Source organism: Perna viridis, chromosome 6 (assembly GCF_037379345.1).
Source record: "Perna viridis isolate PV_CMFRI_1.1 ecotype Kerala chromosome 6, ASM3737934v1, whole genome shotgun sequence".
Classification (NCBI taxonomy): domain Eukaryota; kingdom Metazoa; phylum Mollusca; class Bivalvia; order Mytilida; family Mytilidae; genus Perna; species Perna viridis.
In genome coordinates this window covers 42,364,417-42,381,731 of record NC_142450.1, presented here as the reverse complement: position 1 = coordinate 42,381,731, position 17,315 = coordinate 42,364,417, and the positions used below count along the sequence as shown (strand labels likewise).

General features: G+C 32.0%; 1 protein-coding gene across 1 annotated transcript in view; it reads right to left on the bottom strand.

Moving 5' to 3' along the window:
• Positions 1–6,207: 6,207 nt before the first annotated feature.
• The window catches only part of LOC148615039 (E3 ubiquitin-protein ligase rnf213-alpha-like), a 124,648-nt gene continuing 113,540 nt past the window's right edge, over positions 6,208–17,315 (bottom strand). The window contains exons 89-97 of the mRNA XM_088589642.1: positions 16,230–16,368; positions 15,797–15,880; positions 15,112–15,304; positions 14,320–14,536; positions 13,300–13,374; positions 12,565–12,762; positions 11,829–11,918; positions 11,273–11,466; positions 6,208–10,001 (exon numbers count right to left, since the gene is read on the bottom strand). Coding sequence (XP_088445768.1) covers positions 9,803–10,001; positions 11,273–11,466; positions 11,829–11,918; positions 12,565–12,762; positions 13,300–13,374; positions 14,320–14,536; positions 15,112–15,304; positions 15,797–15,880; positions 16,230–16,368 — 1,389 coding nt within the window. The 3' untranslated portion in view covers positions 6,208–9,802. The remainder of the gene's footprint in view (positions 10,002–11,272; positions 11,467–11,828; positions 11,919–12,564; positions 12,763–13,299; positions 13,375–14,319; positions 14,537–15,111; positions 15,305–15,796; positions 15,881–16,229; positions 16,369–17,315) is intronic.

Genomic DNA, 17,315 nt, shown 5'->3' with positions numbered 1-17,315 from the left:
GCCCACATATTCTGCCAAAGAATAATGACTTGCATTTATCAATGTAACACTCGATGCTAAACCAACCTAACAAACTTGTACACATGTCCGAACGTGTTCGTTCCGGGAGTCCTTATAACGTTTTACATGCGAATTTATGTGACCGCCAAGCATCTCAGTTTCAGATTGAGTTAAGCTACTCAAAGTTCACAACCATAAAAAGCTTTGGTGTAAAACAACTGTTGTACTATCTTTGAACAAGTCAGTGGATTTACAATTGACGGGTGAATTCCAGAGTTGATAACAGACAACACGGATGAGCGTAAAGACCGACAGGCATTGAAAGTTTTATTCGTTGATTTTAAAGAACTCACCAAAAGTATCCCACCATGTTTAGAAGAAGTACCATACAATGTTAGTTTGTTTGAAGCATTACGGGGATTAACACCATAATGTAAAACTTGACTTTTCGAGGGAGAGAGTTTAAACGCCCATGCAGTGCAATAATGTTCACATAAATCTATGAGATTCATTTGATGATATATCGTCTGCTTACACAGAAGTGCTGATACAAATGTCAAGTAACATAGCACCGCTTTTTGACCGGTCAATATCAGGAAGCAGATCATTAATGTAAACAAGGTAAAATAGAGCTGACAAAACACCACTTTGTCGTATATCACGTTCCTGAGGAAAACAACGAGGCATGTTGTTTTGAAACAGCACACAACTGTTCATGCCGCTGTACATGTTATCGATCGAAATCAACGTGTTCCCTGGTATACCATGTCTATAAAGTTTCAGTAACGAGGTGGAGTGCCATACTGTGTCCAATGCTTTTATGCTATATAGGAAGACAGCAAAAACTTTGATGTAGTGATAAACAACCTCTTGTAAGTTGAAAGAAGCAAACATACTTGAAAGTTGTTTCTGGTAAGCCATTTGTGAAGGGTGTGGAAAGTTTCTTTTCAGAGAATAAAGGCGTATTGCTAAGGCTTTTTCAAAAACTTTTGAGATAGAGCATATTAATGAAATTCCACGGTACGAAGTAGGATCGCTTTTCCTTTTATTACTGCCTTTAAAAAGTGGAATGAATGCACTAGTGATCCAGCACAAGGGAATATAGCATGATTCAAGTATTATGTTGAATAAGTTACACAGGTGTTTTACAAGACTCTTTCCGCCATATTTGATGTGTTCGTAGGATATATTATCCAAAGCGGTAGATTTGTTGCTTGGCAGATTGTTACAAATGTCAGATATCTCATTGAAGGTAAATTGTTCAATTTTGATATCATTAATATGGCAGTTCAGACGAATTTCACGAACCAGTTCATCAATAGAATTGGTGTTTTCTCGATTTGTCAATGTGTCGTCAAATTTGAATAGTGATTCATAATGTTCAGCCCACGCATTACACATGTCATTATCGTTAGTGTGAGATACACCATTCACGTTTAGTTCACGACAAATAATATTATGTTGTCTTCTACTTTTTAAAACGGACCACTTGTACTTTTGATCAGTTTTAATAGAATCTTCAATCATTTTGCACCACTTTTGCAAAGTTCATTATACGCTTTTTCTAGTTGGTGTCGGAAATCCCTCTTAGAGTTCTTATAGTCCACAAAATGTGCATCATTACGACTATGAACTTTGCCATTAAAAATCCATGCAGTTCGTTTTTCTCTCATCGTTTTGTGATAGATAACAACAGTTTTATGTCAATATGGTTTAAGATGCTTTATGAATCATTTGCGAGGCAGAGTGTCGTTATCGGCGGACTTAATTGCGTCAACTATAGTTTTATAGTACACTTCTATATCATCCAGGGGAGCAGCGGCTGGATCTTGAACACACCATAAATTTTGAGACAATGCAAACGAGTAGTCAATTAGAGCGTCTGAGGTTTTAGCTTTTGACCAAGCAACTTTCTCACAAGCAAATTCATTAATAGTGGCACTATTTGAGAACGGATTTGAGTCTGTCATATTGTCATAAGCACATGCTATTGGTTTATGGTCCGAAACATTGTACATATGATCATCGTCCGTTACAAAAACTTTACTAACATCTCGCAAATTGTCTCTATGAGTAATTATGTGATCAATCACAGATTTTGGACCATTAGAGTATGATTGGAATGTGTGGGTAGGACCTCTAGCAAAGTCTTGAACGTGAAGGGACACGCCATTGTTTTGAAGCAATAACTCTTCTAATAGGCTGCTCCGTTTGTCTGGAAATAATGAGATACGGGACCCAGACACTTTACAATTGAAATCGCCAAGCATGAAAACTGTCCCGTGATTAGAGAATGCACTGTAAATATCGAAAAAATATTCGAGTTCGCGGATAAATAGATCATGTGGTTGTGTGACAGCTGGTAGGTACACAGACAAAAAGAAAATGCTTGGTTCATTTGGAATTTCCAGTTCTATACCACATATTCTGCTACTGTCTATGTCTATTTCGTATATAAAAGGACAAAAATGTTTTGAATCTAGAAAACTCACTGCACTACGGGCATTACATCTATAATTCTCGGGGAAAAATTCATCAATACCTTCCCATAAATTTTATAACGACGAGTGTCAATAGTGTCAAGAAAATCAAATTGTGATTTACGTAACCAGTGTTCGGACAATGCGATAATATTAATGTTGTTCTTCTGTAAAAAGTTTAAAAGATAGGGAACAGCTGACATAATGCCTCTGAAGTTCCAATGAGCAATATTAAGTTTCATTGTCTAGTTACTGTATATTTTTCATTTCGAAAATATCCCAAGGAAGCCAATTTTTCATGAAGACACCTTCAGGCCAGACAGAGAGTTCATGTAATTTATATTCGTCACATTCGTCAATGTTAACTTGAGCGGAGGAAGTTCTTCTGTTTGACCTGTCGAAGTAACGGAGATGTGTTACTCGTACGCCTTTCTTTAAAAGAAACGATCACATCGCAGATGAAGTGTATTTGTTGATACTACCAACATAGAAACGACTTATTTTACGCTTTTCTTTTCGCACAAAACCGAAAAATGTGGAAGAACTTGTAGGATAACATGCTGATGTCGGAAAATGCACTGGGATACCTTTATTACTAAGATATGTATCATTTAAAGGTTCAGACATATTTTCTCTAGTGTATTCACAAATATCAAAACACTGAGCATTAGTGGGTATGTCCCTTATTCTTGTATCGGAAGACAGTTTTTCTACAAGAGTCAGAGAGTTTTCAGACCTAGGAGTTTCCGATGGATCATTGCTGTGCAATGTTTGCGGGATGTCAGATATTCCGGCATTTACAGATGAAACGCAATGCATAGATCGCCCTTGTGATTCTGGGATATCAGAACGCCTAGCTTTGTCAGGTGATATAAAGTGTGTACTTCTTTTGTTTTGTGGCGGAAAGTCAGAACATTTGCCATTGTCTGATGATACAAGGTGGGTATTTCCTGTTGAAGAGTTGGACATAGATTTAGTAGTAAGGTCGATTCCTTCAAGCTCAGATTGATTAGGTTTGGTCTTTAGAATTTCAGCATATGACCTAGTTGTTTTATCAAATTTTTCAACTGCTTTTTTTTCTGCGTTGCCTAAGCGCTTTCTGAGGTCAGTTATTGATGAGGAAAGTAAAGCGCAACTAGTGTTTATAGTGGCAAAGTTTTCGTTTCGGGGTTTGAGTCGTTTATCTTATTTCTCAATTCTGCCGTGCTAGATGCTGTTTTCGAGTTATTTGAGCAATTTAGTTCACAATTTTTTTTCCAGTGAATGAATGTGTCTTAAGATTTTTGACATCAGCAGATGATGCAATGTTCGAAGCACGTAGCGTAATGATTTGGTTCAGACAGTTTTGTAGCCTTTCTTGGTTTTTAGTTTATATCAGCGAATCGCTTGTTTTCTTTCACTAGCTTTTCAACAGTTGTATTGAGAAATTCTGTGTCTTGTGTATATTCTCCTTGTGTATTTAAGGATGTTTGAGGTACATTTTGATTAAAAGCCCAACAAACAATAATTTATATACATGTATTATAGGAAAACATGGATCTTCTGTGCAGAATGTATGGGACTATCGTTTTAGTAAAAATGATCTAGAAATTTTCACATTATCTGTAAACGCTATTTTCTATTACCTTGGTAAACAGTGTTTAAAGACAGAACTTTCAGAGCGTACTTTTTATTCCAATTAAATTTAGATAGTTCTTTTTTCATAAAATGTTAGATTGAGAAAGCTGAAAAAGCCAGTATCTTATAAAATAGTCACAAAGCATCAAGTTAGCACAAGTAAAAAATGCTGTGTATCCATCTACAGTTTGGAACCGATTTACCGATATTGGCAGTGTCATAGTACTCTTTTCCACTCGTCTACCACAAATGGGACATTGTTTTAGCAACTCGATGGTTGCTTCTAGGAAAGCAGAGGACGCTTACCCTATTGGTGCACCTGATCCATGTTCCCAATTTTAGTGGAGTCCGGATTGTTCATTTATTTTTATTTCTTTCCACATGTTATTTTTCTTATTCCATGTTTTTTGTTGTGTGTGTCTATTTTTCTTGTCTAGTCATTATCGTTGGATTGTGTTATATTTTTATTTACCTTCAAATCCTGGTTCTCTTAATTTTCTTTACACAATTGGCGGCAACTTATATATATCTTCTATAATGTGACCTACCCTTTTTAAAAACAAAGGTGTCCCAATTTTTTTTATGCTTTTCTATTAATCCTTATAACCTAGTTCAGAATTCTAGCAAAACAATATTATTACACGCCTATTTTCAAAACTTTATTGTTCATTGTTTTCCTACCGTAAGACGACTTTACTTCTGTAATCAAGGTTATGTTTTTGACACTATCCAATATTGTTTTCATTTACGAGTCAAACCATTTAAATTTACACAATGCAATTTTCTGAATATATTTACTGTTTTGTTATGGTTAAGGTAGGTTTTCACTTCAACTGCCACAAGACATTAATACTGTAGTTGTATTTAGTTACATCATAAACAAGAAACTGTAATTTTAATAATTCAATAATATTTAAAAATTTCCAAAATTAACGACATTGGTATACTTCGAATCGAAATTTATCATACTTATCAGTAATTTCCAGTTAGCAAACATGCCAGCTTTTTTTTTTTTTTTTTTTTTTTAAAGATAATGAAATCGAAGATTCCGCGAAAGGTGAAATTAATAGACACAAACTACAGTGGTGATTGAAATTACAATCAATACATCACCATATAAGAGAATTATTAGAATTTCAGATTTTTTTCTATTTCACTTGTTATTCTTGTTTTAAGTACCATAATCCAAACAAGTTTTATATCCATATATCACATTTTACTTTTACATAGGATCGTAGCTTTATAAAAAGCCAAAGTAATAAATACTTGAACTTAAAGCCCATTTATGTGGAAATTAAAAAAATAATGCCTCAATATGAATGACAATGCTTATTTTGGCATATGAACCTTGTAAATGACATTTTTGGGTTGAGATATTTGCCTTAAAAGTATAGTGTACAACTTTTGTATGCTATATACACGATCATTTTCGTTCATTCTGAGGCGAGTGTTAGCAAGGTATACCATTGCAGCCGAAATTACCTCAAAGTAATTGAAACGAGAACAAGAAGACATTGATTCTCCGTCAGAGTGGTTAAAGGCCGTGAGGTTTTTAATTTTGAAACGAATGAAAGTTTTAAGTAGGTCAATGAGTGCCAAGGCTACATTAGTTTTCAAAAACCCCGATGTAGCAAAAACATTGTATACTATACATGACAAATATGTTGTCGTACCAGCAGACAAAGCCCAAAACAACATAGTTTTTGTCTGCAAAACGTTCCACATCCAATGTTTATTATCAAAGGTAGACGTAGAAAATAATAACAGTGATAAGACCTATACTGCTGCCACTCTCTCCAAAGAAGAGATTGTGGAAAACCACAAATCTGTGCTATCCTCTTTTGGTCTCTCTAACAAGGACGATGATTGTGATTTACCGTCTATGTACTGGATTCCTAAACTCCACAAGAATCCATACAAACAACGTTTCATAGCTGGATCTGCAAAATGTACCACCAAACCTCTTTCAAAACTTTTAACTTCTATACTCACAACTGTCAAAAAGGATCTGCAGTCTTACCACAACACTTGTTACTCCCGTAGTGGTATTAATTCAATGTGAATAAATTAATATTTGTAAATTATATGTTCAAGGGGATAAAACAACCCATTTTAAAAACAAGATTTATTCAAAAATCGGAAGAATTAATGATGCAATCAATACACTAATTGATAAAATATTCAAAATTAAACCCCCCCCCAAAAAAATGAACATAAATATGCAAATTGTCAACGATTAAAGAAGAAACATTATACAAAACAAACTTTAAGAATGACTACTGTTAATATTGGCAAAAAAGTATCGAAGCATCAAAATAGAAGAACAATCCTTAGACCTCAAAATCCAAGCACATAACCAAAACGTCAAATCATGGAAAAGAGACGCAATGACACAATGTAACTAACAAAATAAAATACGAAAGTACATCAAGATAATGAAAACAAGACAGCATACCAAAAAAAAACACAAAAACAAAAAAAAAAAAAAAAAAACAACAAAAAAAAACCCAAAAAAACTAAAGCACTTGCAATATTAAAATCGTACAAAAACTGGTAGTGAATATTCATGAGTGCCGACATAACAAATTACCAATATAAGTAAGCTTTTAAAATTCAAACAAAATTTCCTCTCACTTTAAGCATATAAATCTTTTAAGTTAATAAATATCCATCAAAAGTCAATACAATGTATTTGAATTCAGAAACATACCACTCGAATACATAAGAAACATCAGCAAACAAGACTTTTCCAAATGTACAATTGTTAAGTTACATGATTTATATAAAAGTTATGCTTCGTACAACTGTAGTATGCAAACTGCAGTTGCCAAAATAATTGTGAATTATACTTCATTTTTCATAAACTATTCAACTTATTTACCCAATGGAATTATTTCAAACTACTCATTGATAAAATGGTAATAATATTACATGAAACCAAACTCACATCAAAATATCAAGGAAGCATTAGAATTGGAATCCGATTTTCTTTCCTTTGTAACAACTATAACAATATTATATTGAAGAGAACAATAAGAAGATAAACATTACATAATGTTAATAAATAATTATCAAATTGAAGGATTCAAATTTCTTTCACCAAAGATATACGAACATGCAAAACTAAACAAATTATTAAAACATGAAATATTAAAATCACATAAAGCTCTTTTGAAATTGTTTACAGAAAATTGAAGCAAATTTTGAATAAGACATCAAAAGTTTCATACTAAGTCTTTTTAATCATATACAAAATGAAAGAGTAGAAGACAAGAAGCACAAAAAGTATCATAGACAAAAATAATTGAATGTCTTCTAAACTTGATTTGATAATTCTAAATCACAGATCCGAGTGAAAGATGATATTGAAGATGAATGAAATTCAAACCTTTAATATACACACACAGTTAGTCGACATATATTAGAGTTGGAATAGTCACAGAAAAAAATTCTTGTGTGATTCTAAAATAGCACACAACTTTTATCTAAACAGTAAAATATTTTAAAACTCGCTGGCTGTGATATAATTATTATTGCTTTTGACCCAAGCTGTTAAATAAACAGAAGTTTTCACGTGAATTGAGCAAATAAACTTTGTGACTAAGTTCACGTGAAATTCGTTTGAATCGAGTCTTCACGTGAAATTCATGTAAATTGTTAAAAAAAAATTCGTGTTAAGTAAATTTCATGTCAAAGAGTAATCAAGGGAACCAAGGTTATAGCGGTAGTTAAAAGAATGTAATCCAGGGACAAAGACCATGGAAAACAGACATACACAACAAAGAACATAAAGTAACTAAAATCATACATACAAAGTAACAAAAGCAAATGAGCAACTCGGAGTCCACTAAAAACTGGGAGCATGGACAAGGTGCACTGGTAGGGTAAGCGTCCTCTGTTTTTCTAGAAACACGTTAAAATCACGTTAATTTTATGTGGAGTTCACGTGAAACTCGATTAACAGGAATTTCACGTGAAAAATATTTGCCTGTGTACATTATAAAATTATCAGAAATATCACTGAAAAGTTAAACATGTTTCAAAAATATGTATCAAAATATATGAATAAAAGAAGGAAAAAAAAAAAACAAACATGGGTTCAAAAAGAAAGAGCATTGGGAACTGATTTTACCTATTTGTCACACTGTTTTATTTGAAATATCATTCCCATACTCTTGCAGTTATTGATATAAGCACTGATAATATAATATACTAAAATTATATATAAAGACTCCCGTTATGAATTTTTCATGATGTATGGTTTGTGCTGATAAAAAAGTCACAAACGAATCACTCTGTATGTACAAAACAAAACAAAACAAAACAAAAGCACACACAACAAGAACTTCTACATAAACAGCAAACCATTTTCAAACACTGATTGTGATGTATTCATCATTGCTATTGACACAAATCCGTAAATAAACAACCGACTTCATATACTTATCTCAATGTTCTACACAATTCCATACTCCAGCAATTGAGCATACATACATCAATAATGTAATACAGTATAATACTAAGATCACATAAATTTCAACAGTTACTATAATATAAAAGCATAACAATTGATAAACAACATTTGAGTATAGAAGAACTAAGATCTACAAGGAGTAAATTTTCAGATTTTATATATAAACAAGACTGCATACCAAGTTAGAATTATCTTATTCCCAAAACACTCTTTATAGACAGTAGCTTAGAAAGAAAGACAAATGAATGAAATAATTTCTTTTGATTAATAGATTGATTTTAGAATCAAGTCCCAGTTGAAGTTCTTCCGAAAGTTTGTGAATTCAGTCAAATAGTTTTATGAATTATATACATTTGTATAATATTTATATGTATATCACAATTGTCGTTTTCATATTTACGGAACGCAAGCCATTTTAGCAAGTTTGAGAGGGACGTAACCCGCCAATACCCGACAACCTGCTTGGCGGTCTCATTAGGGGAAAGGAAGAACAGTAAACATTTTTATTGAAACTCATACTATTTACACTTCGGAAAGTAGCTAATGGTTTGGAATGGATTATTGAAAAAAATAATCAAGCACACACTGCAGCTACAGTAAGTCAAATATTTAAATTTGAAGTCTACTGCTGTCCATTGATCCAATTGGACAGTAAACTAGTCTACCGGGTTGCAAGGTTACTTCCAGTTGCTCAAAATTTAAAAAAAAAACGAAGTCAAAGTCAAGAATATGAAAAGGTCTATTTCATCTTACAAACAATTGAAATTATATACATGTGAACAAAAGTAAAATGTATGGCAAACATAATGTTAAATAGAAATAAAATAAATTAATAAAAAAGTTGGATCTTCTATGCACAACTGAAACACAGTAGTGAAGCATAGAAAGTAAGAATAAAATAAGAGGATGAAATAAAATAAACAGTAAACAATAAACAAAAACAAAAAAAAAGAAGAACATCCTGAATGTACATATAGCAAATGATATCTTTACCTGGAATCTTCAAAGACCAACATATTAATAAAAGAAATACTACAATGACAATACCTTCTTTAAAAAAAAAAAAAAAACCACGCACTTCATTCATATGGAAATACAATTAGCCATTATCATATTATAATTTGAATAACAATTCTTAAAATTGATTTAATACATATGCTGAAAGTTTTTTTTATGATAAACTAACAATTTACAGAAATAAAACATATATATAGCCCAATGAACTAAGATATCAATACAAATCTTCTTCTCTATTCTCCTCATGTACGTCAAAAAGTATAACCCATGTATCAACTACATGAGCACATAACAGTTTGTTCATATCAGTGTCAGCTGATAAGTCGTCAATGACTTGCTGCATCCAGGGAGGTTGGTCTATTTCTTCTGCATAGGGATAGTCATAGAAATATTGAGACAAAGCATCACTTAACCTAAAAATAAATGAAAAATACAGTCATGATATAAAGAGATGTAGTACAAAACAGAAACTAGAAGAATGACTATTAGTATGAAGTTTCCAATTATGAAATTTAACGCTCGACCTTTCTTTAACTGTCAACATTATGACAGGTGTTTGCCTTTACACAGAGGTGAAGTAAAATATTCCAAAGCAAATTTTATTTTTTAATTCGACCTGTAACAATTATCAATAGAATGATATTAGTTGCATACAGTAACATTCTAAATTAAATCAGCAATCAAGAAAACAGACTATAAAATGTGCTACATAAAATATGCATAGTTAGTTATCGCACAGTGTATATTTTACATGGAAGCACTACAACCTGGTTTATATACACTTGAATATACAATAACTAATGTTAATAAAATCTTTAGGAAGGAAGTGCTTCCTACTATGCGCACCATGATAATATGATACTTGTAACATTATACCAACTTAAAAAAACACGAAAAAACGAAAATTATTTCCCTACGCTTTCTTTTAATAATTGGGAAACGGATGCGGACGTTAAATGTATAGGAAAACCTTCTAAAGGTAAAATCATTGCAACAAAAAAGAAACAGACATGGCGAAACAGCAAATGTACCCTCGTATAACCTTTATAAACAATGTTAATACTCACACGGACCACCTAAAGGTATTCAGTAAGTGTAAACACACCTTTCAGTAAGCTCTGAAAGGTCCAAAAAGTAAGGTACATTAAGTTACGAAATCCATGAGTAAATCACGTTATGTACAGAGGACTGGAAGCTATCGTCTAGGCATTGAGTACCATTCGCAAAAAAGAAAACAAAAAAAAAACACCAAAAACCAAAACAAAACAAAACAGTAACAATTTAAAGATGCTGTTCACAATGCGCTTTATACATATAACCTTTCATATGATATTTTCTTCCCATTGTTGAATTAACTCTTATGTTCAGGCCATTGACATTTGGGATACCAAATCAATCCTTAGGCTCTATAAACAGTATATCATGTTGTTCAAAACATCTAACATTTGTCAATTAAAAAAAAGAATAATCATATTACAAATTGACCGGCAAATTGTAGGACAAGTTACAGTTTCTGTTAACTTGTCTTTTAGCATAGTACTACTAGGCTCTATGGTAGCCATAATGGTGAACAAACGCAAGAATATAAGCACGCATTTCTTGCGTATTCAACCCATTTACCTCTGTTGCAATATCTAATGTAAACAACAACTACTCGCGTACTTCACCTTTAAATCTTGCATACCTTACTCCTGACATATCAACTGATTCAGCATCTTTCTGGGGAATGTCAATCATTAACATTATACACTCAAAAAGGATTTCAAGAAGTATGCTAAGGTGTCCTGGTTTTAATTTTTCAAAGATCTTTCTTAATGTATCTGCCTCCTCATGTGAAAGTTGAGACTTGAGTGACGTCGATACTCCATCAAATGACTCCTAGAAGGCAACAATGATATAGCTATACTAGTAAAGCGGGTCTTTGATTTAGTCAGTTTCAGTTTGAGGAAAATTACACACTCCAAATTAGCATCGGACTTGAGTTCATATTAATTTTATACCAATGTTGTGAAATGTGTTGTGTGACGAATTTTGTGTGTAAATTAGAAGATGTAACTGCCGGATAGTTAAGGAATATTGTTTACACAATATACTGATGATGTGTATGAGTTGATTTGCTTGCAATGGAAAGTAACAGGATTCTTGAAAATTGTTAACACATGAAAACATAGATAAACACTTTGACTTAAGTGCAAAATCATGCTTTTATGATGAAAAAAAAAACGTTTACAATCAAGTACCTGGTGATATTTTTCTAGCCGTTTTGTCCTTTCTAGTGCAAACTGTAGCCATAAAGACTGTGCGTGCTTACATTTACATACTTGATGAACCTGCAAAAATAAAAAAAAGTAACGTTTTTAATTTCCAAATACGTTTTCAGAGGGGAAAAATAAAACTCCCAGGAGCCTGAATCGCTCACATGCTTAAATTTCTGCCTTTCAAGGTCAAGAACTCTAACAAGGAGTCGTCCGACAATTTTGACTCGATTTGATTCATTACACTTTTGTAAGCCTTATAATAAGAATCGTTTCAGCAATTGAAAGATATTGGCTAAACCTAATGGATTTGGAGATATATGCAAAAATCTTCTGTCTGACCCCAACAATCATCTTTAGTTTCATCCAAATCAATACAGTATTTTAAGAGATGTTTGAAGAAATTGTTAACGACGACGACGACAACGACGACGACGACAAGTGATGGCAATAGCTCACATGGCCTACGGCCAAGTGAACTAATGATATAAATTTGTATACGCTTTATGCCGAATTTAAACAATTGTAATTGATGATGATCCAATGGTTATGAAGTAAATTCAATACCTATTACTTAAAAGACTTGCAGATCGTAAATTAAAGATAACTTAAGAAATCAACATTCTGCCTAAAACGTTGTACAAACTTTTACTTCAAATGGAATTTAAAACATCATCCATTTAAAGGAAAAAAACACACTGTGCTGTGTAAACGTGTTTACCTTATTGCTCACAAACGGATTCTCTATTTTCAAAATTTTGACCACAAAATCTTTCAAAGACCGCTCATTTTCAGGGCCAACTGATTTGAGAAAGCTAATTGCAATATTTAAGTTGTCCATGCTGCTACACAACTCGGGATATTCTAAATTTCGAAGCTCTGACTGAATTTGTACAAGTGCTGATTGACTTATTCTCTCCTGTGAAACAATAAAAATAAGACTAATCAATTTTAACAATTTTAGGGCAAGCACAAGATCAATGAGTTTTGCTATTGTGTGCATTTCTATTAGTTGTCGAGGCACCTCCCGCACATACGTCTCTTAAAACAGGAAATTACAATTTCAAAACTTTTACAAAGAAAGGTAAATGACTTTTCATTAAAAAAAAACACAAAATACCTTTGATTCGTACGAAGGGTTTCGTAGCAAATATAACATGAAAGAAAGGAACTAAATGAACCTAGAGGAAGGGCAATATTCATCCGGTTAAAATTCGGGGTTAAATAAGAGTGTTGTGAAAAGATTAGGAGTTCCAGCCATTGGCAAGACACCAATTGTGTTGCCTGTTGACGGCGGACGTTCTCACTAATAAACGTTGTCTTTTTTCTGCACCGTTATTATCAACTAAGGTGCACACAATATATGTGGAAAAAGAAAACAAAATATAAGTAGATCTGGTCATTGTTTTGCTTAGAAGTTTGCAAACATATGGAATAAATTTTATGTAATACAGACCTGTTGGATTTTTTCTCTCAGTTGACTGAATACCACGGCATTTGTAATTTCAGAATGGTAGACAACTGTGTCAATCTAAAAATATAGTTAGACCTTTTTCATATTTTATCATTGACAGTTATATCATATCAATTAATAATAACATTTATTTGAGGTTCATATTCTTTAAGATACTAAAATCTAATTCTTCTCAATTGTTTTGATTGTAACAATCACAGGAAAAAGTTGCAAATATGTATTAAAACAAAATAAATAAATTAATAAATAAATAAGTTGCAACTATATCTTAAACTCCAAGCTAAATGTTAATATCTCAGTAATAAGTAAATTAGAAACATAACCGATGCAGGCTTTTTCCAAAAAGGTGCAAAATAGAGCATCCAAGTTTTACCATGTACCATTTTTCATATAGAGTAATTATCTTTTCATAATTTACGATATTGTATTAACATTTTTGTTTATCTAGTTCTTCGTCTGGTTTTGTCTTTGAATTTTGATCTTTTTGATTAACAATATGGCCCTGGTTCCCTTGATTTCCAACAAATATGCATATTCGTTTATAAGTGTTTGCCAACACTATACAAATGATTTAGGCAAAATTATAGTTTTTCATCATGTCATTTACAAGCATAGGTTGAACTATTGCCCATAATGATTCAGTTTGACATTACAATATGCGAGTTCCTTCTATGTTTAGAAAACTGTGTTTAGTTTTCTAAAATCTTAGTTTTCAGAAACTAGTACAACAGTTTAACAGAGAATTGTATCCATTAGATGTATTCAAACTTGATACTAATAAGTCATTAATTGTCAAGACTTTGCCTTTATTTATTCTTGGAGTATAGGCTTTTTTCTCATACACACTGTATTTGTATTTCTGTTAGATTAGTGTACGTCCCATACTTACATCATAAAAGTTAAATAATAATGGGTTTGTGCAGGTTCCAAATTTTCTCAAATATTAAAATATAAATTTGATAAATGAAAGTAGTAAATTGTTTGCCGAAAAGTTGTACACACCTCTTTTAGCTGAACAACTGATTTTGTTAAAATGAATCTGTCAATGAGCTGTCTCTCTACATTTGCAAAATCGTAATATACTTTGGTTCCCTGTCCGACTTGAAATGAGTAATTACAATTTGCCAATACCATCGGTAAAAGGTCTCGGCTTGGATGGTAGCTTATCAGATGAGCTGGTGAAACATCTCTTACATATACTTTAGGTAGGCTTTCATAGCTGAAGACAGTCAAACAGTTAAGACATATTTTAAAATTTTGCATTGGTACGAAATTTTAAAACAGAGAGTCTCAATTAAAATGAGTTTATATTATATATTTTTAGGTGGCTCTCCTATTTATCGGAATTTCAAACTTTTCTCGTTTAAGGGAATCTTAAAACTATTTCATGTGAACCCATCATTATAAATTGTCACATTATGAAAAACTTCTATTACTCAATGCAAGTGTTCTAAAAAACAAGAAAAAACATTAGAAGGGGAGATTACCCCGTTAAAGAAAGTAATCAAACATCAACTAAAAAGTAGCTGATTTACATGACCAAATATTCAAATTTAGAAAAAGAAGGAATATCTGACAATTTTTCGTTTATATCTGTTAATAGTCTGGTGAACCCATATTTTCTTTTCATTTTTGGAGTGAGGCTAAAAAGTCGTACAACAAATATCAAAATAAAGAGAATTAAAATTGAGCTTCATAAATGATGGAGCAAACTTACACCTTCCTCCTTTGAAATAAGCTATAAAAATAATAAAAATAATAATGATGATGATGAATTATCATATTTACATATACCTTATTCCCTTTACTTGGCAGTATTTCTCCAAGAACAAATTTTGTCTTTCCAGTAAGAAAAATAGCAGTATAAAAGAGCAAAGCCCGTTGTCTCTGTAAGTTGGTAGAATGTACGATACAGAAGTTCTATCATCAATTTTCAATTGACAAATGTCTTTGGGTAGATCAACAAAGTTGCCATTTAATGGAACCACTATAAGGAAGAACAAAGAATATATAAATCACAACGCAAAGATTCGTTTTTGTCAATGAAATAATAACTAGAATAACAGACAATTATCTCACAAAATAGATACGCAAGTCCACTACGTTAAAAAATACAATTACTACCGAATTTCATTCCATGAATAACCATCCAGTGGTTTAAGTGGGCAAGTAAAATGTACCCCTTCCATATTTAATATTTGTATCGAACTTAACTTCTTACAATTAGCTATCCGGAATTGGGTTTTGTTACTTAAATATTTAAGATTACTTCGAAAGTTATGAACTCATGGATCATTATAGTGTATTGTACGCCAATAACAATTGTACAATTACCCCTGCCTTAAAATACAAGTTGTTACGGTAAAGAATTCAGATTGTACTAATAATGATAATGCTCCATATAAAATTAATAGAACCCAATGACTAACGAGTTTTGAGTCCACAGTATTTTATTAAATACACAACTTTAAACAATTACCATATCCTTCGAGGTGATGTCGAACACTTTCCCATGCTTCTTTAAAATCATTCCAACATGAATCAATCTCACCTGATCCGGGCTCTGAATGTAGAATTGATGTACATGACAAATTATGATTTAAGGTTTTATTATTTCTATTTACTATATCGCCATTTTGTAAAAGCATGTCACAACAATACTAAATTGAATTACAAAGATGTTCATGTGTCTGTCACCGAAAGGAATAGGTCATCAAAGACAAATCTCAAGTTGCAATACATAGACAATGACTATATCTTTATCAAAAGTTCAATTCATTTTATAACAACGTTTTGCGTATTTAAAATAATAAATGACTACCTGTGAACAAAATAATTATAATTTGCCAATTTAAGAAGAAGCCAACAGGCTATAAGAAAAAACAAAAACAAATGGACGATTCTCTCCTTACCATGCAAATCTTTTAGGACTCTATCCATAGTTAGTCCTACAGCTTCCGCCTTCTCTAGACGCCTACTATATTTATTAATAAGAATTCGTTGAAGTCGTATAATTCCTGGGACAAATCTGAGGACTCTCAGTAAATGTTCCTGGAAAATTAACACAAAGAAAGCATATCAAATTACCTTGTTTTGATCAAACATTAAATTCGTCTTATTACATGTATTAACACTAAAAGAGCTTTAGAAATGTAAACGTTTGTACCTAATAATTGTTATGTTATGTTATGTTTTTCATTTTATTTAATCCTGGAAGTCAGAAAGTGCCCAGCTCATAAATACAGGAAAATGACAAAAATATTGTAGTTTTGTAATTGTCCACCATTTTTATGTGAATTACGTTACCCTGTACCAGGGTAATCATGTTATATTGTCATTTCGAGTTCCCATTCATGAAAATTTGTTCCCTGTTTTCTGCAAAATAAAGGTAAAATGTCACTTTTTCAAATTCATTGCTACGTGGGTATTTTTTCATATATATAGATGTATTGTGGATTTATATGATGGTTGAAATGTATACTTTTCATAAAAATTTCACTTTTTAAGAATCTTACACAAAATCATTTCTGTGAATTACGTTACCTTGCAGTGTGATCTACGTTATCAAAATAAATTCTACCTTGTTCCGCAAATTATCCTTAAATGGGCCCAGTATTGATTATAAGTGTCTTTTTCTTAATGTAAATGCCATTTTCGAAGGCAAAGAATGCATATTATTTAAATTCAAAAGAAACTAAATATATTTTTCATAAATTTATTTTAACGTGAATCATTCATTTCTATTGCTTATTATTCGGAAGGATTATTAACTTTTCTTTAATTTTACTTTTTCATTTGACGGTCCTAAATACTACATCAAACTCGTAAAAAATAATTCTGTTTAGATTAATTGGAATTTTTCAACAGAAATTATGTAGGTGGTGTTTTCATACGCCCGGGAAAGAAAATATCACAGTTTTAGATGTTGGTTATGCACTTTATCTATATATATTAGTTCATAGTAGGCCAATGAATAAATATTTACATCCCTTACATAC